The sequence below is a fragment of the Neopsephotus bourkii genome, unplaced genomic scaffold (assembly GCF_033783945.1).
Source record: "Neopsephotus bourkii isolate Nb327-2 ecotype Australia unplaced genomic scaffold, CSIRO-AGI_Nbou_v1 NB_616, whole genome shotgun sequence".
NCBI lineage: Eukaryota > Metazoa > Chordata > Aves > Psittaciformes > Psittacidae > Neopsephotus > Neopsephotus bourkii.
The window spans coordinates 1,894,544-1,918,222 of NW_026901116.1; the positions used below are offsets into that span (position 1 = coordinate 1,894,544).

General features: G+C 45.2%; 1 protein-coding gene across 1 annotated transcript in view; it reads right to left on the reverse strand.

Annotated features, from left to right (window-relative positions):
- The window catches only part of ATRN (attractin), a 178,462-nt gene that overhangs the window by 112,273 nt on the left and 42,510 nt on the right, over positions 1-23,679 (reverse strand). The window contains exons 2-7 of the mRNA XM_061351927.1: positions 22,672-22,755; positions 17,315-17,428; positions 7,470-7,598; positions 4,010-4,215; positions 2,022-2,190; positions 716-806 (exon numbers count right to left, since the gene is read on the reverse strand). Of these exons, the coding sequence (XP_061207911.1) occupies positions 716-806; positions 2,022-2,190; positions 4,010-4,215; positions 7,470-7,598; positions 17,315-17,428; positions 22,672-22,755 (793 nt within the window). The remainder of the gene's footprint in view (positions 1-715; positions 807-2,021; positions 2,191-4,009; positions 4,216-7,469; positions 7,599-17,314; positions 17,429-22,671; positions 22,756-23,679) is intronic.

Below are 23,679 nucleotides of genomic sequence, written 5' to 3' on the forward strand. Positions count from 1 at the left end.
ATCCTCCCAGGCTTCTCAAGTGTTCTGTTTGTGAGCAGTGCTGCCTGGAGTTGTTTCAAGTGTTTCTAATTATGCTCTACATAGGCTTGCAGTGTGATGAGCTGATTAACATCTCAAAACCAAAGGTCACTAAAGGATTAGCTCATTGCCTTCTCAAAGACCTTGCCATCCTGCTCTCACATGGCCTGCACCCATAGCAAGGCATGCAGGTGAGAAATGAGGTAGAGAAACAGGCAAACCCAAGTATTGTTTCAGATGCTGGAAGGACACATTCATAGGTCTAATGCAGAAGCAGAGCAGGCTCCAAAACTCAATTCACCAGCTCTGACTTGGTGCCTTGGATAAGGGAGATCACAAACACATTTATGTGGTCTACACAAAAAGGCAGATGTGTAGAACCAGATGAACTCCAGCAGACTCCAGCCATCAGGCATGCCTTGTAAGCACAGACAGCAAGGAAATAATGCACTCACTGACCTCAGGCAGCCTTAATATCTCTGAGCAAAGGGCAAAGAAGGAACACACAGCATAAGCACTACAGAATTCCACTGACACCAGCACAAGGATTCCCTGGAGTACAAGTACGCATAGAGCCAATCATGGACAAGCCTTTGAATAAGAAATGCTTCTCCCAAAGCAAAACTGATTAGTTCAAAGGGGTGGGCAGGAGAAGGGAAAAACCAGCTGGGAAGTGAGGCTGCAGCACTGAACTTACCTCATGTAATGCCAGGGAATGACCGTATCTCATCTCTACTGAGTTCACAGTGTTGGCCAGTGGGAGCCACTCTTCAGAAATCAGATCATACCTGCATAATACAAACTGAATTCATCTTCAGAGAAAATGACTGTTTGTGGGAATGCTAATGCATTGTCTATTAAGCTATGACTTAACTTACACCACATGGTCCACCCGGAACAGCAGAACAACTTTACACTAAGCTCAGATAAGTTCTAACTACTTGATTAAATAAAACCTGCCCCAGTTTAAAAGGCACTTTTTAATGATGCCTTTGTCATTCAAGTGTTATTTTTCCTGTGAACTTGAAACAAGATAAACCCCTCTGCCCTGAAAATGGCCTGTGGCTGTTGAGATAAAAGCATGAACTATGCTTGCCAGGCTGACAGCCTTAGAAGATAAAATCACCTCTGAGAGAGCATTCAATGAAGCCACAGGGTATATACTGAAAACTCAGGCATGACTTTGAAACAGTAAATTGTGGATGTAATCAGCAACTAAGAGTGCATTGTGCATGTAATTCTATAACTAAGGGTGCATTTTCAGCTCCTCTTTAAATTCCCTACAGGAACTATAATCTCTGGACCCAAGTACAGGACACAGAGCTCATGCTTAGGCCCATGGAAGTGAGGTGTGCAGGTGAACTTGATAAAGAAAACCCAGCTTTTGCCTAAATCTGCCCAAATCCCATCAAGCACAACAGAAAACTGAAATGTTTGGGTTGTGTTTTTTTTTTCTATTTGGGTTGCTTGCTTTTACATTTAATGAGGGATTTCCATTTGTTATCTTAGTCACTGTTAAATCTCTTAATTGCATAAATGTCATTATCCCAAATGTCACTCCCTGTTTGGCATCCCAACCATTACAGGTAAACATCCATAGCAATCAGTATGTTTTAATTAAGGAACCAAGCACTCTGAAGCCACACAGATATAATATAAAGAAGGGCTGATAACTGAAGCAGACCTACCCTCTTGGAATACAAGGCTAGATATAACTGAGGAGCCAGCCTAGAAATCCACAGTGAACAGTCAAATGCTGTCAGAAGCCGATGAATCACAGATTCACTGAACATCAGGAACCTCATACCTTTCCTTTTCCAAAATTAGCACCCTTCAGCAACGTTTTCCCAGACCTCAATCATGAATCCAAGCTTTTATTAGGGCTGTTTTCCCCTGGGGACGAAGCGCAGGCTAAAGCACAGCACGTCAGATGGCATCAGCTAAAAATAATCCTCATATCTGAGTTCCTCTACTTAGACTTTATTATCTGGGTTTATACTCACGCTAAAACCTTCTGAGAGTCAGAATGATTGAAGACATAGCCTCCAACAATCCACATTTTATTGTCGTGGATGACTGTTTTGTGGGATGCTCTAGGAAGTTTGGGAAGAGAATATTCCTCCCGGGTCCAAAAGGACTGGTTTGCAGGAACAGGGACTGAACAGCCAGGACCTGGGAAAATAAGGTTTTCAAATTAGGTTGATTCCTTTCCAAAGCCTGTGTTTAGCTAAAGGTCAATACCCTGCACCAGGGGTGACAAACAGGTAATCCAGCTCAGTTCTCCCCTCCTGTGATTTGAAGAAGCATGATGCACACCCCTTCCTCCTCCACACTAACTGGGTATCTTCAGCACTTTCCTACCTACCATGTGCCCACCACAAAAGCCCCAGTACAGCTTGCAAAAGCTTCGGAAGAGCTGCTCAGCAGCATGCTGTAAAAACCCAAGGGTCTATAACTATCATCCCCTCTTTTCATTCCTCTCCATCCTAGTCATGAATTGCTCACTTCTTTTTTTTTCCTGTATTTCTGCTGCTTCTAAAACCATCTTCCTCGCTACCAGGCAGTTCCCTGTGACCTGTCCATGCTGTCAGTGAACAACCAGACTCCAGAGAAGCATCAGGAGCCACTACACTGCATAAAAAGAAGGCCACCAGAAATGCTGCGAGGGCTGGAGCAGCTCTGCTCTGGAGCCAGGCTGAGAGAGCTGGGCTGGGGCAGCCTGGAGAAGAGAAGGCTCCTGAAGGGGAGACCTTAGAGCAGCTCCAGTGCCTAAAGGGGCTGCAGGAAAGCTGGAGAGGGGCTTGGGACAAGGGCCTGTAGGGACAGGCCAAGGGGAATGGCTTGAACCTGCCCGAGGGGAGACTGAGCTGAGCTCTTAGGCAGAAGCTCTTCCCTGTGAGGGTGCTGAGGCGCTGGCACAGGGTGCCCAGAGAAGCTGTGGCTGCCCCATCCCTGGCAGTGTTCAAGGCCAGGTTGGACACAGGGGCTTGGAGCAAGCTGCTCCAGTGGAAGGGGTCCCTGCCTATGGCAGGGGTTGGAGCTGGAGGAGCTTTAAGGTCCCTTCCAATACAAACCATCCTATGATCTTCCCACCACCTGCTCTTTTATAAAGCTCCATCTGATTCATCACATCCACATTTCTATCCTAAAGGATCTCACACTTACTATTCCCACTCATTTATTCCTTAACATTTCTGGATGCCTCTGGCTGTTTCTTCACACCCTTCCATGTTCTGTGATACCCTCCAGCCTTTTAGTTTTCCAGGGCTGGCAAAGAGATGAGCTCTAAGAACCCTTCCATCCCAAACTAGTCTGTGATTGTACGATAAGGGGATGTGGTCTTCCAGCTGAATACAAGCCCTGAAGTACACTTGGGGCTGGTTTTACATCCAAGAGGCAGATGTGCTAACCTCAATACTGGGTGCATTCTCTTCAGGATGCTCATTTTGGTAACCTGGATTCTTTCCACACTGCCTAACACACTGCCAGTTTCTGCTACACAGCTCAGTGGTGGTAGGAGGTGCTGCCAGTGCTGAAGCTGACTACATTTCATATAAGGCTAATTCATGCACATCAGTATCCTTGCAAAGGGAATATGCAAGTTTGGTCCAAACTGTTGCTAAGATAGGGCTGACCAGCACAGCTGAAATGAAAAGGCATTTCGTGTGTTCAAACAGGTTAAGGCTGGTATCAGGCTCAAATCTGCTTTAGGTACACAGGAACAAGATTTAAAGCTTTTATCCAATGCCTGCACACAACAGGTTGATACTTTTAAAAGTACCAACCTGTAACAGTTCCTTTTAAAAGCACCAACCTATAATAGTTGCTTTTAAAAGCATTTAATACAGATCAAGTATGATCTTTCAGTATAAAAGCAGAGATACTCTGCTTTTAGCTAAAATGCTAATATATGTCCAGCAGAACACTCAAACACTCCCAGTTAACCTGGAAGAGCATAGAAAAGGCATCAAACATTGATCAGGACACTCACCTTGCCAGCCTGCAGAGCACAGACATGCCTTGGTATCATTGAAGTTGCAGTGTCCTCTCTCGGGTGCCCCACAGTCATCTGTGCAGTAGGGAATATCACAGGCTTCTCCCTTCCAGTATTTGGCACATTCACATTCCAGAGCATTGCTGCTGGTATTGAGCTTGCACTCCCCTCGGCCCGAGCAATTATTGGGACACATATTGAAACTGCAAACATCAGGGAAAGCAGCTCTGTCAGTAATGAAACAGATTCCCAAGCTGTTCCTCTTACTAATGAATATAATATAGAAGTTACTACAGCTGCGTGTTAACATACAAACCCACACGAGCTCTTCATCTAGAACCTCAGGTCATGGACCTGCAGGGATTTGTTGCCCACCATCTATAGGGATACTCAATGGGTTAAACTTACAACCCCTCTGAACCAAGTATCAGTATTTCTAGCCATTGGTAATGCAAATGAATTGCCTTAAAACACCCAACAGTAAGTGAGGGGTTTAATCAGTGCATAAGGCGTTTGTGGTGTCTATGCAATTTATACTTAAACTACTCACAATTAGGTGCTATTCTGGGATCAGCTTAGCAAGGGAACACAGTTGAGATGAATCCCGAGCCAAAGATGGGCCTGGTTTGCATCATTTCTAATTATCCAGTATCTGTAATGTAGCTGGGCAACACCAGACACATCTTTGGGGAAAATCCAAACTCAGAGATCCTGTTCATTTCTAAATTCCAGGGTTTGACAGGGCATCAACCAGCATAACTGGCAATATCCTCACTGTCACGTGACAAGTGGAGTCACTGCCTCCAAGACCCTACTTTCGCTAGTGTTTGTTGAGTACCTATGCCCAGTACTAACTAGAAAGACTGTTAAACCTCAGGAAGTACAACAAGGCCAAGTACAAGGTCCTTCAAGTGCGTGGGGGCAATCCCAAGCACAAACACAGGCTGGGCAAAGAATGGATGGAGCAGCCCTGAGGAGAAGCACTTGGGGGTGCTGGGTGAGGAGAAGCTCCCCATGACCCAGCTTCAGTGAGCGCTTGAGCCCAGAACCCCCCGTGTGCTGGGTGCACCCCCAGAGTGAGCAGCAGCTCAGGGAGGGGATCCTGCCCCTCTGCTGTGCTCTGGGGAGACCCCCCCTGCAGCCCTGATCCAGCTCTGGGGCAGCAGCACAAGAGGGACGTGGAGCTGTTGGAGCGAGGCCAGAGGAGGCCATGGAGATGCTGCGAGGGCTGGAGCAGCTCTGCTCTGGAGCCAGGCTGAGAGAGCTGGGCTGGGGCAGCCTGGAGAAGAGAAGGCTCCTGAAGGGGAGACCTTAGAGCAGCTCCAGTGCCTAAAGGGGCTGCAGGAAAGCTGGAGAGGGGCTTGGGACAAGGGCCTGTAGGGCCAGGCCAAGGGGAATGGCTTGAACCTGCCCGAGGGGAGACTGAGCTGAGCTCTTAGGCAGAAGCTCTTCCCTGTGAGGGTGCTGAGGCGCTGGCACAGGGTGCCCAGAGAAGCTGTGGCTGCCCCATCCCTGGCAGTGCTCAAGGCCAGGTTGGACACAGGGGCTTGGAGCAAGCTGCTCCAGTGGAAGGGGTCCCTGCCCGTGGCAGGGGTTGGGGCTGGAGGAGCTTTAAGGTCCCTTCCTACCCAAACCAGCCTGTGACTCTGTGAAAGTGAAAATAAATAGATACACCTTTTTATCTACTGCCTGCAGAAATATCAGCAAACCTTATGACCAGAATACATAGGACATAACCCCCCCCAAAAGAAAACAAACAACCCAGTACTTGTGGATTATATGAAATAATCAATAAGGTGACGAGTTAACGAAATAAAAGAATATCTTAAAGGAACTTATAACCGGCACGTTATTCCCTAAGAGACTGTCTCTCTTGTACAGCAACGGTGCAATACAGACAACGGGCAGTAGATGGTGACATGGTTTACGGGATCAACCAGACTTCGCTACAGCTTCAGCGGCTGTTCCAAGTAACCTGTGCAGGCGCATTTCCTTCGGGAGCTCTCGAGGGGTGCTGGATACCCCACATTTTTCAAAGGCTAAGAATCCACCGTACATTTCTGTGCTTAAGAAGGATGAAAGCACCAAGACGGGTACTCAAAGCCCTCATCTGAAGGAGAACATGCAATTTTTGCACAATGTCCATTCTGACCAAGGATTTCTTTGTGAAATAGAGATGAGAACTTCTGCAATTTACACCCAAATTCACATCTCCCACAGCAGCACAAGCATGATTTGGGCTTCGATTATTTTCTTCCTACATATGGATGGATCCTCACCAGAAGCAGGACATTCTATCTCTATTAGTATGTCCACACTGGGATCATTTAATTCCAAACAAAACTTTTCCAAAAGCAGTTGATGAATTAGAGAATACTGTAGAATAATTTATAAAAACTTATCAATAAGCATTAAATACGTATCAGGAATCCATGTCTCCCTTGGAGGCATCGGTTCCCTGCCTATGGCAGGGGGGGTTGGAACTGGATGATCTTAAGGTCCTTTCCAACCCCAACTATTCTATGATTCTAAACAGGAGAATCTGCCTATAACATTTAATATATGAAGCAAAGACCATAGCAAAAAAAGAAGCTAGAGTAAGTGATTCAATCCAAGGGTTGAATTAAAAAGAGCATCCCAAAGAAAACTGCTTGAGCATCCTCAACAGCAGGCACAGTACAGTGGCTCAGAAAGCTGGGGCTGTTTTCAGCCTGGAGAAGAGAAGCTGCGTAGAGACCTCAGAGCAGCCTTCCAGTATCTGAAGGGGGGCTATAGGGATGCTGGGGAGGGACTCTTCAGTAGGGACTGTAGTGACAGGACAAGGGGTAACGGGTTAAAACTTAAACAGGGGAAGTTTAGATTGGATATAAGGAAGAAGTTCTTTCCTGTCAGGGTGGTGAGGCACTGGAATGGGTTGCCCAGGGAGGTTGTGAATGCTCCATCCCTGGCAGTGTTCAAGGCCAGGTTGGACAGAGCCTTGGATGCCCTGGTTTAGTGTGAGGTGTCCCTGCCCATGGCAGGGGGTTGGAACCGGATGATCTTAAGGTCCTTTCCAGCCCTAACTATTCTATGTTTCTAAGTGTAACATGTGCCTAGGCAGAGGTGTGTTTGTGCAGATGTATCTATGCAGAATGCATAAGAACACCCATGTGCACAATATACATCAATTCTGGTTGACTGAATACAACCAAACACAGCTAACAACACAAAATAAATAACATGATGCCTTTCAGAGCAAACATTTGCCCACGCTTAAAACTGACAACTGAAGGTAATGTTGAGCACATTACAGTTATTAGCTGCTGCAAGGCTATAATAAAGATACAAATATAAGCATAAATATCTACTCATAATGACATGTTTCACTGGCAATTGCTTTATTTCAGGACAGAACTGAGAAAAGAGGAACCCTCCTTTTACTCAACCTGCAGCATCACTTTGAAGCGGGACTACTTACTTATATGTGATGTTAAACCCTGTTAAATTATAAGCAGCATCACTGAAGAAGTGCAGAAGAGCATATCCAGAAGTAGCTACAACTTCTGGTACCGTTTCATTGCTCTCTTTCTCAGGAACAATAAGACCACTGCAAAAGAAGAAAAAGAAAACAACGTTAGAAGGGAGATAAAAGGGAGCAAAGCAACAACAGTAAATGCATCAGTATTAATAAACCAGTTTAAACTGAAGGTATTTATGTGCATTTGTAGTAAAATGAATCTGAGTAATCAGCATTTTCACAGAGCAGTGTTATCAGACTGTTATTCTGTAACAGAACTCCTTAAGTACTCCAATACCTGGCCAATGTGAACGTGGATAGCCAACCAACCCTCAGAACAACCCCAGTCTCAAAGGTATAAGAACCCTCAGGACCATCTCAAGAAGATAAAGCCACATTCTTTAGGGAGCAGTTTATTAAGCCCTCTTGCTTGGCTTAATTATCACCATGTCACTGACCAAGGAATGCAGACAAATGGGGATGTAGAGGCTATCAAGGCTTCTAGAAGGAGGAATGGCTGCAGAAAGAAATGTAAATACAAAACCCTGAAGTAATCAACATGGCTCTTCTGAAAGATAAATGTGGATTCAAAGTATTCCATCCCTGGAATTACTCAAGGCAAGGCCAGACAGGGCTTTAGCAACTGCTTCAGTGGAAGGTGTCCCTGCCCATAGCAGGGGGTTCGAACTGGATGAGCTTTAAGATCCCTTTCAAACCAACCCATGCTGTGATTCCATCATCTTCCCACCACCCCCTGTTTTATAAAGCTCCATCTGACTCACCACATCCATAATTCTTTCCTATCCTAAAGGCTCTCACACTCTATTCCCACCTCACTCATTGCTTCACACTTCTGGATGCCTCTGGCTGTTTCTTTACATCCCTCCATGTTCTGTGAGATCCTCCAGACTTTTAGTTCTCCAGGGCTGGCAGAGAGAAATGAGGATGCTGGGCAAGACTATTTACAGTATTTGAGACTGGACACAGTATAGACCTATGGAATGATCTGCCAAAAGAAGACTGAATGCCTCCTGCATAGAGTAACTACTACCTTATTCACCTATGGTAGCAATTAGTTTGTATATGAAAAGCAATGTTTATCCCTCTTAACAGAAGCCTGACAACAACAAAAGAAAGCAGTCCATTCTTCCCTCATACAAAAGAGGTAAGAGCAGGCATAAATTTGAAGTCTATTGAATATATATTCTCAAGAGCCTTTATCTAAGCAAAGAACGTTGTTTACCACCAACTAGTCATATCAGCTCTCATTCCCTCATACACAAGCATCTTTCCTCAGCCTTAGCACTACTTTCAGAGGCAAAGTTGAAGCTTTTTGACAAACAGGGGGGCCTTCAAATCCCAGAGAGGAGCATTTCATGCAGAGAACCAAAGGCAGCACCACAAAGGCTTGGGAAAGCTGCCAAGCCTGGGTTTGTGCCCTGTGACTTGTGAATATCCGAGGGTACCACTGACTAAAAACCAACGATGTAAAGAATTTCCCCCCCTTGAAAAGAACTTACTTTTCCTCTGCTTACATCTATTCAGAACCAAAAGCAAATGAAGTTGAGGACAGGATAAATGAGTTTCCATTCCCAAAGAAAACACTCACAGCTCTCCACAGCAGCCCATTCATATCGCCTGCAAAGTGCTCTTTTGTGACCTGAATTTTGCTGTTCAAATGCAATAGAAGAGAGTGCTGCACTCGAAGAATAACAGACACTCAGTGATCCTTTCTAAAAGCTTTTGCTATAGAAGTTAGAATCATAGAATGGATCACAGAATCACAGAATAGACCATAGAATCCCAGCCTGGTTTGGGTTGGAAGGTTTGGTTGGGAAGCTCCTCCAGTTCCAACACCCTCCACAGGCAGGGACCCCTTCCACTGGAGCAGCTTGCTCCAAGCCCCTGTGTCCAACCTGGCCTTGAGCACTGCCAGGGATGGGGCAACCACAGCTTCTCTGGGCACCCTGTGCCAGCGCCTCAGCACCCTCACAGTAAAGAACTTCCTTGTATCTAACCTGAACCTCCCCTGTTTCAGTTTGAACCCATCACCCCTTGTCCTATCGCTACAGTCCCTGATGAAAGGCTGAAGTTGGGGATGTTTGCACCAAGACTGACAGATGAAGGTGTTACCTACATCTGGATAGGGCTGCAAACAGCCCTTTCTGCACAACCAATCTTACTGCGGATAAGAAGAAATCCTTCATTTTACCAGCATGCCCTAAAAGCAGAGTAACTTGATCCCATGTTTTGGCCAAACAACTCCAGCACATTTGCTGACATGCAGCTCAATAAGCATTTCCTTGTGAGAAAGCCAGCTGTTTATTTCCTCTTGCAGATCTCAAGGATATGGGGTTAAGAGGTAAAATTCACTGCCTTTTGCTGCATGTGTAAGAGCCTATTCCATAGCCTTGTGATGCAAAGCTCCTCTCTCCCAAAAGACCATCTCCTGCAACACTAAAGAACAAAAGGGCTAAGAAACTTATTTTCTTTGCTATTAGGTTCATAGTCTCCCTTTGTAATGCAAACTGTAGATGTGTCTGCCACAGGAAAACAGACAACTGAACACAACTGAGGGTAAGGCAAAGTGCAGCTCGGGGATAGGAGAGAATTCCTTTGTTCTGGTTCATTCTTCTCCAGTCTTATTCTTGCAGCACTTATCACTGATATTACAGGGCAATCTAGGAAGGCCCTGGAGAGGGGAAAATAACAGCAAAGAACAAAAGTACAGAGAGAACAGCGGTAGTGAGAGAAGACAAAAATCCCTCCCAATAACCTTTCCTAATAAAGGGAATAGCACTGGACAGTTTGTTTTCTCTTACAGATCTTGATTTGGGATCTGTTTCAGATGAAGGCAGGTACCTCCATAGAAGATGCTCTCACCGCATCTCTCACTTGCTCCTTTCTTTCCGTCTTCTCCTGATGATACACAGGTAAATATGCTAAAGAGGATGTTATCCCACTGAAGAGGATGTTATCCCACCTCCACCAGTTCTAAACAGCCAGATAAAACTTACAGAGATTTCTTCTATCGGAGAAAGCCAGGAGGGAAGACAACACAACAACAATCAGGTCCTTGAACGGCTGAACCTTGAAACCCATGAATAAATCAGTGTGCACAAAGCAGCCTTTTAAATAAACCAGCACAAGCAGACTTTACGTGATCTGCCATGAAGAAAAGCCCAGACAGAATCAGAATGATCGAGGATTATGCAAAACTTCCTTTAATCTACAACCCAGAAGGTCTCGGAGCCTCGGCTGGCCAAGAGCAGCCTATTGCACAATGTTCTGCTTCTCTTTCTTTTCATGAGGTTTCCAAACATTTCACAATCATCACTACTCCAAAGCAAATAAATACTCCTACTCAGTTAAGCTGCCTAATGACGTTACTCCGTACACACTGAAAGGCAAGCCTCTGCTTTGCCCTGAAACAACTCCTGTTTAACGTGTGCTGGATTTGCAGTCAGTGGCACAGTGAGAAACAGCATCCAAGAGAACCAACCTCTCCATCACCATGCATATGCTGCTTACTTTGCTCTCTCCCCTACACCACAGAAAAATGGAGATTATTTAAAGCAAAGAGCATCCCCTCTATTATTTTTCCCTCATTTGCTATGCAAGCAGCATGGTGATGGTGTATTCATCGTTTTCTCCTGAGACACAACCTGCCAGAGTGGCAGAGATCAAAAGCATGAGAAGCTCTGCTGAGAAGAAAACAGCCACAAAGGAAGAAGATGCGAGCTGTGACAGGAAAGGATGAAAATACAGCGTACGGATCATAGAACAGGGTGGATTGGAAGGGACCTTCAAAGGTCACCTAGTCCAACCCCTCCGCAATAAGCAGGGATATCTTCAACTAGATCAGACGGCATGGATCATGGAGAAGTGAAAGGATAAAGGTGATACTGAAAAAACACTGTTTTCAACCTATCAAAATGCTATGTTAAGCAATGCTCTTCCCCTAATTTTTCAAGACTTTGATCCATCTGGCCACACACATAAGCCAAATGACACCATTTCTCCCTAATTAAAACAGCTCTTGCATCTCACCTAATAGACACAACGACAAGAGTGAAAATAAACAAGACAAAAAGAGGAATTACAAGAGATTATAAATAACTCAGTGCCAAAAAATCAAAAAGGGAGGGAGAAAATAAGGAGACCTCAAATCTATTCTCTTAAAGGAAAAGCTCCAATACTTGTGCAGCAAAATGACTCCCAGACTATAAGGAAACAAAGCAATCACCTCTGTACCTGCTAGCATCACAGAGCAGATCTTGCTGGAACATGTGCAATGGTCATGGACAATAAGGATGCGATTGGTGACAGCCAACATGGCTTCATGAAGGGTAAATCATGCCTGATAAATTTGGTGGCCTTTACAGTGGGGCTACATTGGTGGATAAGGTAAGAGTGATCGATATTTACCTGCACTTGGGCAAACCATTTGACTGTGCCCCAAACGACATCCTTGACATCCCAAACGTCTCTAAATGGAGAGGCAGGGTTTTGATGGATGGAGCACTCAGTGGATAAGGAATTAGTTGAATGGTGACACTCAAAGAGTTGCAGTCAAAGGCTCAATGCCCAAGATGAGACCAGTGACAAGTGGTGTTCCTCAGGGCTTGGTGTTGGGACCGGCGCTGTTCAACATCTTTGTCAGCAACATGGACAATGGGATCCAGACCCTCAGCAAGTCTGCCAACAACACAACACTGTGTGAGCTCCACAAGCTGGAAGGAAGGGATGGGATCCAGAGGGACCTGGACAGGCTGGAGAGGTGGGACTGTGAACATCATGTAGTTCAACCAGACCAAGTGCAAGGTCCTGTCCCTGGATGAAGCAGTCCCAATGAGGAAGATGTGGGGATGGTGGCTGACCTCGTGGAGGAGGCCAGAGGAGGCCATGGAGATGCTGCGAGGGCTGAAGCAGCTCTGCTCTGGAGCCAGGCTGAGAGAGCTGGGCTGGGGCAGCCTGGAGAAGAGAAGGCTCCTGAAGGGGAGACCTTAGAGCAGCTCCAGTGCCTAAAGGGGCTGCAGGAAAGCTGGAGAGGGGCTTGGGATAAGGGCCTGGAGGGCCAGGCCAAGGGGAATGGCTTGAACCTGCCCGAGGGGAGCCTGAGATGAGCTCTGAGGAAGCAGTTCTAGCACCTTTTTTGCCATTACAGTGAAGAAGTACTTTAAAAGTTAAAAAGTTATTTTAGTTCCTAGTGCTGGAGAGGCAGACCATGCTACCGGCAAGGGGGCAAATCTTTTTCCTTTATTAAACCTAAAAACTGTTCTCCTTCAGTACCCGTGCAGCTGGGTACAGGATACCTGAATTAAAGAAAACAAACTTCGAGTCTTCAGAAACAGCTTGAAAGAATCAAGCAAGTAAAGAACTGAAGAAACTTTCTGCTCTAAACTTCCTTGATGCGCCTTGATTTAACTCTGAGGATTTATCTTTTCAAACCCCTAAAATAGCATCTCTAGCGCTCCACCCCGTCAAATTGATTTGGTGGTTTTGAAGGGGATTACAGGTTTAGAGAACAAAAGCAAATCTGATACAGTGCATTTATATTTGTCTAAGAAATCTAGCTTTCTACCACAAAGACACTTTGATTAATCAATCCCCATGCAATCCAAGGATCAGCTGGCTTACAGAGTAAATGTGAACAAGGGAACGTCACCCGGCAGGTACATCTCTACCAAATCCCAAATGCATTTGCTCGTCACATTATACCAATCCCTTTTTCCTTCAATATTCTAGAAGTTATTTGGGATACAAAGAAAACAAATAGAGCAAAATAATAAATATGTAGAGGACAGGCTGCTCCATGAACTGTTTGATCATGATGACTGTATTGCAACATAGTCCAACACAGGGTTTTAATGTCATATAGAATCCCAGCCTGGTTTGGGTTGGAAGGGACCTTAAAGCTCCTCCAGTTCCAACCCCTGCCACAGGCAGGGACCCCTTCCACTGTAGCAGCTTGCTCCAAGCCCCTGTGTCCAACCTGGCCTTCAACACTGCCAGGGATGGGGCAGCCACAGCTTCTCCGGGCACCCTGTGCCAGCGCCTCAGCACCCTCACAGGGAAGAGCTTCTGCCTAAGAGCTCAGCTCAGTCTCCCCTCTTTCAGCTTGAAGCCTAACCAAGCAATCCAAACCATTCTATGATTATGAGGGTAGCCAAGCACTAGGTCACTGGCCCACAGTTTCAATGAGATCTCCATCCTTTAGAGAAATTCCCCACCTGACTGGGCAATCTTGAGCAAGGGCCTGACCCTACAATGAAGCTGACTTCAAATGAAGAATCAGACCAGGGTCCCTTCCAACTCAGACACCTTCTTCAGCTAGACTCAAATCTGGGTGGACTAGTGCCATGTTCACTTGTAACTAATGAAAGGAAGGTTAGTTGTTCCTTTTTTCTGAGGGTACAAGAGGCACCACAGCTCAGCAAGAAGCCGTGGGGCAGTCACTGCCATCCATCAGCACTGTCACCAGGACATCCATCTGCCAACCTGAACTGTCCATTTGGCAACCAGGCCCATCCATTTGGCCACCGGGCCCATCTATCTGGCATCGAACAGAAACCACGAGGTGCTCCCAAACGGCTTCACCCCCGGTGTCAAGGGACGAGCCACGGCCAAAGGTCTTGCACAAGAAGGAGTGGTTTTAAAGAGGAAAACACCCCCAACTGACCAGCACAAAGTGAAACTAAAGGTGCAAAAGCAGCTCCAGTCAATGTTTAACACGGAATCGGGTTAAAAACAAAAACACCAAAGTTCACAGATGATGAGTGCAGGTCATCTGCATCAGATTGCTTCATTCTGTGCAGAAGAACACGCTGAATTTTCCACTTCCCATTATTTTAGTGCATTTTTGAAGCAGCACATTTACCCACCCTCCTGTTGCCTTTAATCACAAATATAAAACAGCAAAGACTATTTTTAACCAAGCCTGATAGAAAACCCTTTAATAGCAAAAAAAGCCTCATGTACAGGCCCAGGCTGCCATGGGGGCACTCAGACTACCAGGGGTTTAGTAAACAGCTTATACAGACACTTGCACTGTGCAAATGCCTGCATTATGCAAAGATGTAGCACAGTCATAAACTGATAAAACCCATTTAAGGTTTCTCCATAGTCCAGTGCTGAGGAATTCCAAGATTACCCTGGAGTGAGGGTAAACACCATATTGTGAGCAAACACAAGCACGCATCAGAAGGTCAAGAATACAAGATGAGAGCAGGGAAGGAAGCGAGGGCTCAGGAAAGTGCTGTTGGAAGCCAGGGAGGTAACAAAAACTGAGCTTTAGAGGGAGGAATTTACAGTGTTTTTCAACAAATAAAGTGTCCAACTGTACAAAGCTCAGCCTTGCAAATCCCCTGGCACGGAGCATAAACAGGGAAGAGTGCAATGTGGACATGGTTAATACTAAAAACTATTATAAGCAAAGAAAATACCTAAAATATGAAGACAGCTCTTGAACAATTCTAGTGCATTTTTTTATCAGAGAAAGGTATTTTCAAACAGAGGCTTTTTTGCACTTCATCCCAATAAGAAGCTTTGCTATTACATAGAATGGTTTGGGTTGGAAAGGACCTTAAGATCATGCAGTTCCAAATCCCTGCCGTGGGCAGGGATGCCTCACACTTGACCATGTTGCTCAAGGCTCTGTTCCTGCACTTGGTTTACTGAAAAGTATCTTCCTATATGAAGACAGGCTGAGAAAGTTGGGGCTGTTCAACCTGGAGAAGAGAAGGCTGCATGGAGACCTCAGAGCAGCTTCCAGTATCTGAAGGGGGCCTATAGGGATCCTGGGGAGGGACTCTTCATTAGGGACTGTAGTGATAGGACAAGGGGTAATGGGTTAAAACTTAAACAGGGAAGTTTAGACTGGATATAAGGAGGAAATTCTTTCCTGTTAGGGTGGTGAGGCACTGGAATGGGTTGCCCAGGGAAGCTGTGAATGCTCCATCCCTGGCGATGTTCAAGGCCAGGCTGGACAGAGCCTTGGGTGCCATGGTTTAGTGTGAGGTGTCCCTGTCCATGGCAAGGGAGTTGGAACTGGATGATCTTGAGGTCCTTTCCAACCCTACCTATTCCATGATTCTATGAACAGCACAGCTCATAACTAATGAAGATGAAATTCTAATGTCACCTAAAGAAGCAAATAAACAAATAAGTGACATGCTTTCCTACCTCAAAAATATCACTGTATTAAGCTTGCCCTCAGGCACAGATTTCCTAACAATTTACTGATGACTTTAAAGCCTGAACCATAATTGCTAATACTGTGAACTACTTATAACCTCAGCTTCAAAAGCCTATTCATTTTTGGGAAACACACAAGAAACTACAGGCACAAATCACCAGTATTTCACCTTTTCAACAGCGTACTGAAAATGAGCTTTAGAAGAACAAAATGACAGTGACTCAAAAGATGACATTTCTTCCTCTTGCTGCATATCAATTCAGTGCACGACACCAGGAGGGTGCTTCCAGATTGTACTTCCAGGCTTTTGGAAGTTTTTAGCTGAAATAAGGTTTCCCCTTCTTCAGATGTGGTGAGAGTAAGATAACTCATTTGTGTGTCCTGTTTTGACTTCAGTTAGGTTGAAGGTTTACAGGAAGCATTCTCTCAAGACAAAACAACTCTGGATTTTCAGTTGAAGACAAGGAAAAACACATGGTGTTTTTCATATTTTCATCAACTTTTTGTTCCTTTGCTGATCTCTTCTCATAGGGATTACAAGGGGTTTTTAGAACAAACATTAACTATTTTTAGAACTTCATTTCATAAATGAAAGGAAGCACAGCAGAAGGTTAATTCTGGAAACAGTTACTCAGTTACTTGGAACAAGCAGAGTCCAAAGGGGAACATTAGTTTTTCCATACACAACTTGGGATTAGTTTCTCTAATTTCAGCTAAAACCAGAAAACATAAGAGGGTGATTGTCACTGCAAGACTGAAGTACATAAAGGCACAGGTACAAAGAGGATTCATCATATCAACCACTGACCAACATCCACAAATGGGCCTCTCACCACAGACAGACAAGCCAAATCCCAGGCATAAATCTTTTATAGTATCTTTTTAAACATATAGTACCTTCTATGTTTTTAGCAGGTTGACTGACCCATCACTGCTGTTTCTGAATATGTTCCAAACAGTTCAGAAAGGTAAAGTTTAAGGTACATAAGATGAAGCCAGGCTGAGAGAGACAGGCTTGGTCAACCTGGAGAAGAGAAGGCTCCTGAAGGGGAGACCTTAGAGCAGCTCCAGTGCCTAAAGGGGCTGCAGGAAGCCTGGAGACGGGCTTGGGACAAGGGCCTGTAGGGTCAGGCCAAGGGGAATGGCTTGAACCTGCCAGGGGAGACATATACATCTGCAACACTGATTAACTGGCTTTTTCCTTCTGTCAGCGTTGGCATACAATGAGTTAAACTTAAGTCATGTTCAAACCTGATAAACGGGGTAGCTTTCCACTTGAGAAGCAGCCTGCATATCAAAGCATCTCAAGCTGTACCAGATGACAATAATTTGTCTCTCAAATAATCAGGATTTGGAAATGAAAACATAATACTTTACATGCTACAGTGTAGTAACATGATTTATTCATTGTACAAGCAAAAACAACCCCTTAATTGTCGATGCTGATGACGACTGCACAAAAGGACACTTGCTCTATGTGCTGTCTTAGCAGTATTATATATATAGATTACTGGAACATATTTAGACTGCTGGAAGCCACATTTGTTTCAGGCTCCAAACTGAAGAAATATCATTGCATCAAGTCAGATTCTTACCAACAGGAACTTACCTAAAAGCTGCCAGTAAGGGAGCATAGATTGAATCTCCATCATACACATACAAGTGGTCCCAACTGCACTCTGTGGCAAAGTGATTGAATCGAAGCCTGAGGATTGTGTTTGGCCTGTAAGAACACAATAATGAACAAAAGGGTTGTAATTAACCTCTTGACACATGTGGCAAACTCCCTCCAATAAACTTCTCTGGTGTGAAGCTCTGCTTTAAACAAGACTAAAACCGAGTGACTTGGTGCAACTGTAGGTGCATCGGACATGTGGCTTCCCTCATTTGGGTGCATGCTCCCATGGGATTAACCAACATGTTCTTCACGGCCAGAAAAAACTGTGTCCTTAAACCTGCTCTTCAGTTCTGCTGGTGGGGACAAGCACTGCTCTTCACCAGTGCTGACTCTCTTAATGTCAAGGCTTTGCAGGGGCAAGGAAGGAAATCCTACATGTACATTACACATGAAGAATCACAGCCACCATCAGGGAACGCACCAGAGTTTAAAGCTCTTTTCTGCAGATTGATATGATTACAATGGCCTGAGATTATTATTTGCCCAGAAGCTGGAAGAAATCCTTTTTTTATTACTTGTACAGTACAACAGCTTTCCCGAGGGAAGCTCCTCCAAACTGAAACCAGAAACACGCCTCAGTGGATGCTAACTTAAGAAATTATCTGTCTTGCTCTCCATCATAGAATAACAGAATCATAGAATAGTTAGGGTTGGAAAGGACCTTAAGATCATCCAGTTCTAACCCCCTGCCATGGGCAGGGACACCTCATACTAAACCAGGGCACCCAAGGCTCTGTCCAACCTGGCCTTGAACACTGCCAGGGATGGAGCATTCACAACCTCCCTGGGCAACCCATTCCAGTGCCTCACCACCCTAACAGGAAAGAATTTCCTCCTTATATCCAATCTAAACTTCCCCTGTTTCAGTTTTAACCCATTACCCCGGTCTTATCACTACAATCCCTAATGAAGAGTCTCTCCCCAGCACCCCTATATGCCCCCTTCAGACACTGGAAGCTGCTCTGAGGTCTCCATGCAGCCTTCTCTTCTCCAGGCTGAACAGCCCCAACTTTCTCAGCCTATCTCCATACAGGAGGTGCTCCAGCCCCTGATCATCCTCGTCGTCTCCTCTGGACTTGTTCCAACAGTTCCATGTCCTTTTTATGTTGAGGACACCAGAACTGCAGACAATGCTCCAGGTGAGGTCTCACGAGAGAGAGTAAAGGGGCAGGATCACCTCCTCCGACCTGCTGGTCACACTCCTTTTGATGCAGCCCAGGATAGGGTTGGCTTTCTGGGATGCAAGCGCACACTGAAGCCGGTTCATGTTCATTTTCTCATCTTCTGGGAGCACAAATAAACAGAACAAAAGAATGCAGAGGAGACCCATCTTCCATAGGATGGATGGCCCTGGAGATCTAACTTAAGCCAAAAAGAAGGTTTTTGGTTGTTACGTGGACTGTCAACAGGCACTAACCACACACTGCCCGTCACTCTTGACAGATCTAATGTGGTGGCTTGGCTTTCTTCTGGAGACGAGTTACAAAAACTACCAGGACCAGTTGAAAACAGAATGAGTTCAAAGTCCTCGGAAAAGCCTTGCAGCCTTCCTGATGAATGCAGCTGGCCTAGCACACCCCAATGTTAACACCACCCTTCAAGAAGCATTTACAGGGCTTAGAGCACAATGCTCTAGTGGAAGATGTCCCTGCCCATGGCAGGGGGTTGGAACTGGATGAGCTTTAAGGTCCCTTCCAACACAAACCACGGTGTGATTTTATGATCTACTCTGTTGACTCACTAAGTCAAGAGAAGACCATCTGGATGCCTGATCTCCCAAGATGCATCAGCAGGAAAAAGGTTTTAATTCCTTGATCTGAGGATGAAAACACTAGTTCAGACACCAAAGCTTATCAGCATTTCTTCCACTCCACACATAAAGATATCCGCTAAGCCACAACCAAGTTTAGACACTATCAGTTTCATGGCTAATGAGCAAAGAAACATCTAAAGAGAATCACACAGAAGCCATGGCAGATACCTAATTTAGGGCTTAGCACAAGGAGGATGAAAAGAAGACTAGCACTGTGCTTGGACCCGAAGATAAAAGGAGAGTGACTATAGAGCCTTGCTTTTTCCTACCCACAGCTGGGGCTGTTGAAAGGACAGATGTGATTAGGAGCCCTTCAACAGCATTTGCCCTCAGGTTCAGCTGAAATCCTTGGTCATCCTAATCAAATAAATTAGTAATGTGTCAGCTTGCCATAGAGTCCCCCCCTTCCCACAGAAAGGGAATTCTTTAGGGAGTTATTCTGCAAAGGCACAATGATCTGTCCCAGACCTATGGAAAGAGAGCAGCAAGCATAACTCAAGGATAACATCTTGCTTAATGGAAAGCTATAAAGAGGACTCACCGTTTCAAAAGGGAGCAGCTATGAAATTGTAGGGGGGTTGCTGCTAATGTAATGCTTTGACAGTTGAAGAGCAGAAAGAAACACTGAATCAATAAAATCTTTAGGCCAAGAACAAAAAGAGAGTCTCTTTGCTACAGCTAACAACTCATTATCAGACAGCACTCATCTGCAGGACAGCAAGGTGCATGGCTGCAGGTTCTGCCTCAGAAGGCATCCTCAGGCTGGATGGATCTCACCTGCCTTAACTCATGCTGCTGGGGAAAAATGAAAAGGACATAGCACAGAAGAATCAAGAATGGAGCAAGAGTGAACACAGCAAGGAACACACGGCTTATTGCACATCTGGATTTATCCAGTATCTCCAGTGCATGGCTGGGTCATACCTTTACTTGCTAACCCCAAAAGCCCTCCAACATCCTGGCATGCTAGCAATGAGGTGAGGGCACCCAGCAGAATTGAACAGCTCTGCAGATGTTGTTTTCCAAGTCCAGATCTCTCTGGGAATTTCACTTTTGGCAGAGAGCTTGGGCTATTTTCCCAAGGGTGCATATTTCAGCTGCTTGAACCAGCCTGATTATCTCCTTTCTGTTTACCACCATCCTCTCACAGCAGGCAACAAACAATCAGGAAAAGGACACCGACTTAAATGCCTGGCTATGAAAGAAGGAGGAACGTTTCTGCCGCCTCTTCACAGCAAGTAAGATCTCACTTCAAAGCCCACAGAGTGATAGCTCTCTAGGAAGCTCCTCAGTAGAGCAAACAAAGGCTGAAGGAACAGTTATGGTGACATTATCGGGGACACATGAGCAGCACTTCACTTCTGATTAAAAATAGGAGTCATGTTATCCTTTAGAAGGAGAAGTTCTGAGAGTCAAGCTGACTGGACTGGAACTGCTGAGGCTGGCTTGTCTGTCACAGCATTCCTGCAAAACCTACTTTAATTACTTGTAATTCCAAACTAGTTGCAGATGTATTTTTATTACCTACAAAAATGAAGAGGTGTTGCATCTAACTTTTGATCTTAACCACATTAAAGAACTGACCTCCTTATTTGGTTAATAGCGAGTGGAAGGTGCCAGGTTTCAGTTTTCTAGATGGTGCTCTGGAACAGCTTAGCCCTTACCTTTGAGTATCTCGGGAGCTTAGGCATTTAACTTACTCATCCAAAATAAATGTCTGAAGCAGATGAAATGAATGCCAATTTCCTTTCACTCATCAAACCTCCCAAACACAAAGAGAAGACTGAGGAAAAGTGTACTCTGGGCTTTTAATAAGTTCTCATCCACCAAGATCAGATCCTCCAAGACTGAGAGAGCTGGGCTGGTTCAACCTGGACAAGAGAAGGCTCCTTAAACGGAGTACTCAGAGCAGCTCCAGTGCCTAAAGGGGCTGCAGGAAAGCTGGAGAGGGGCTTGGGACAAGGGCCTGTAGGGACAGGCCAAAGGGAATGGCTTGAACCTGCCCAAGGGGAGACTGAGCTGAGCTCTTAGGCAGAAGCTCTTCCCTGTGAGGGTGCTGAGGTGCTGGCACAGGGTGCCCAGAGAAGCTGTGGCTGCCCCATCCCTGGCAGTGCTCAAGGGCAGGTTGGACACAGGGGCTTGGAGCAAGCTGCTCCAGTGGAAGGGGTCCCTGCCCGTGGCAGGGGTTGGAGCTGGAGGAGCTTTAAGCTCCCTTCCAACCCAAGCCAGGCTGGGATTCTATGGTTTTCAGATGCCAAGAGACCTCAGCTCACAGGCATTCAATGCAAGTCCACGCTCTCACATGAGTCGTTCCGATCCACAAAGTGCTCTATTTACAGATTCAGGGAACAGCATGGAATGTAACTCAATGCACAGCTCTTATCACATAGCACCATAACTGATCGTGCAAAGTCTGAGAAACTAAACAAAGTGGTTTCACAGTCCTGGCATCAGACTGCACCCATGAAAAACGTATTTCAACAAGTCGGATGCTCTGAACTGCTGCATCATCAGAAGACAATCATAGAACCACAGAATAGTTTGGGTTGGAAAGGACCTCAAGATCATCCAGTTCCAACCCCCCTGCCATGGGCAGGGACAACTCACACTAAACCATGGCACCCAAGGCTCTGTCCAACCTGGCCTTGAACACTGCCAGGGATGGAGCCTTCACAGCTTCCCTGGGCAACCCATTCCAGTGCCTCACCACCCTCACAGGAAACAATTTCCTCCTTATATCCAATCTAAACTTCTCCTGTTTCAGTTTGAACCCGTTACCCCTTGTCCTGTCACTACAGCCCCTAAGGAAGAGTCCATCCCCAGCACCCTTGTGGCCCCCTTCAGACACTGGAAGGCTGCTATGAGGGTATGCACTAAATATGTTATTCCTAAAATTCTCTGCAAGAAATCACTGTAAGGAAGATAAGGATCAAACACAGGAAAGGAAGGAAATGAGGGGAAGAGGTCTGAGGGTCTTCTGTAATTTAGGAAGCCTTTGCAAAACAGGTCAGTGGTACCTCTGAAGTCCTCATGGCCCAGAGAATAAATAAGCATCTGAAGTGCATCATCCAGAAACTGATTCTCCATGAGTAAGAGGCTTTAGTTTGCTCTATTTTTTAACATACTGCCAAAAAGTCCCATTCATGTTGAAGCCCAAGATCTGAATGCCCTAACACAGTAACAGTTAAATGAATCATGTTTCTTCACTTATTTACACAAATGCCTGGATTTTCACGTTCCACATGGACTTCCAACTTGAGGGGTATTTTACACAGCAAATCTGTAATTCAGAAGTCACTTTGGTGGGCTCAGTTGCACAAAAAACCAACTTATTTACCAGGAATAACTAAATGCTCTTCTATTTAATTTTAGGGATAACAGAAAAGAATCGCGAGATCTAAAATTAGTCAGTGCAGATAAACCTCACCTAAAATTCACAATGAGCAACACTAAGCCCCAGGTTTTGTACACTCACCTTCCTTCAATGAGCCACGTGCATTTTGTTTTGTATTTGTAATTCCCAGGCCCATCCGTGACATACCCTGAAGGTCCAGTGAGTCTGCAACGAAAAACCAAAGACAAGCATTAGTCTCCAGCAGAACGAAGCATTCATAAAGGATTTCCTAAGTTCAGGAGATCCATCATAAGGGGTTTGGTTACTTCAGAGCCACTACAAACAAACCAACAGCACAACAAAACACAGTTGAGCAATTGGGGTTCTCCTGTTAAACTCTGTACAAGCTTTCTGATGACTGCCCTTGAAGAACAACTGTTGAGAGCAATGGCTTCTCCATCAGACCAATGGTATAGTTTCAAATCCAAATCTATGTAGACATCACATAACCAGAAAGTTGAATTCCCTACCAGAAAAGCTAAAATTATTCCTATATCATATATATTCCTTATTCCTTTATACAAACAACACGATTCTTGCATGAAGTTCAGATGAAGTCCATGATGCAACCTCTCACCCATTCGCTACTTGACTCTTCACAAAGTTCCTTGATGACCTCCTGACCAAAAGACTGATCCCCATAACCTTTTAGTGCAAATTAAGACCTTCATTCCTCAAGTACCAAGAGCTGCATCACTCAGGACATCAGAGCATGGCAGCTCCAGGCAGCCACCACCTTCAGAAGCATGTTCCCATCCCCATGTCATCCCACATTAAGTGACTGAAGTCCAAGAGCTGAGTGGTCCCCACTGCCAAGACAGTGCCAGGACAACCCTATGAATACCCCTTCCCCTCCGCACCTATAAATAGGTGGTGACAACTTGGACTACAGCAAAAGACTGTGGAGAAGGATGTAAAAGCAGAAAGTACAGTTGCTATCATTCATTTCAGGACACTCACTGACCTGCAATACTTAAAAACATTAAAAATTAATGTGCCACTGAAAGAGAGAAGGGAGCAAAGCCAACAAAGGACTCAGTTTTCTCAACATCTGCAAAACACTGTGCAAAAGTCCATGCAAAGTCTATA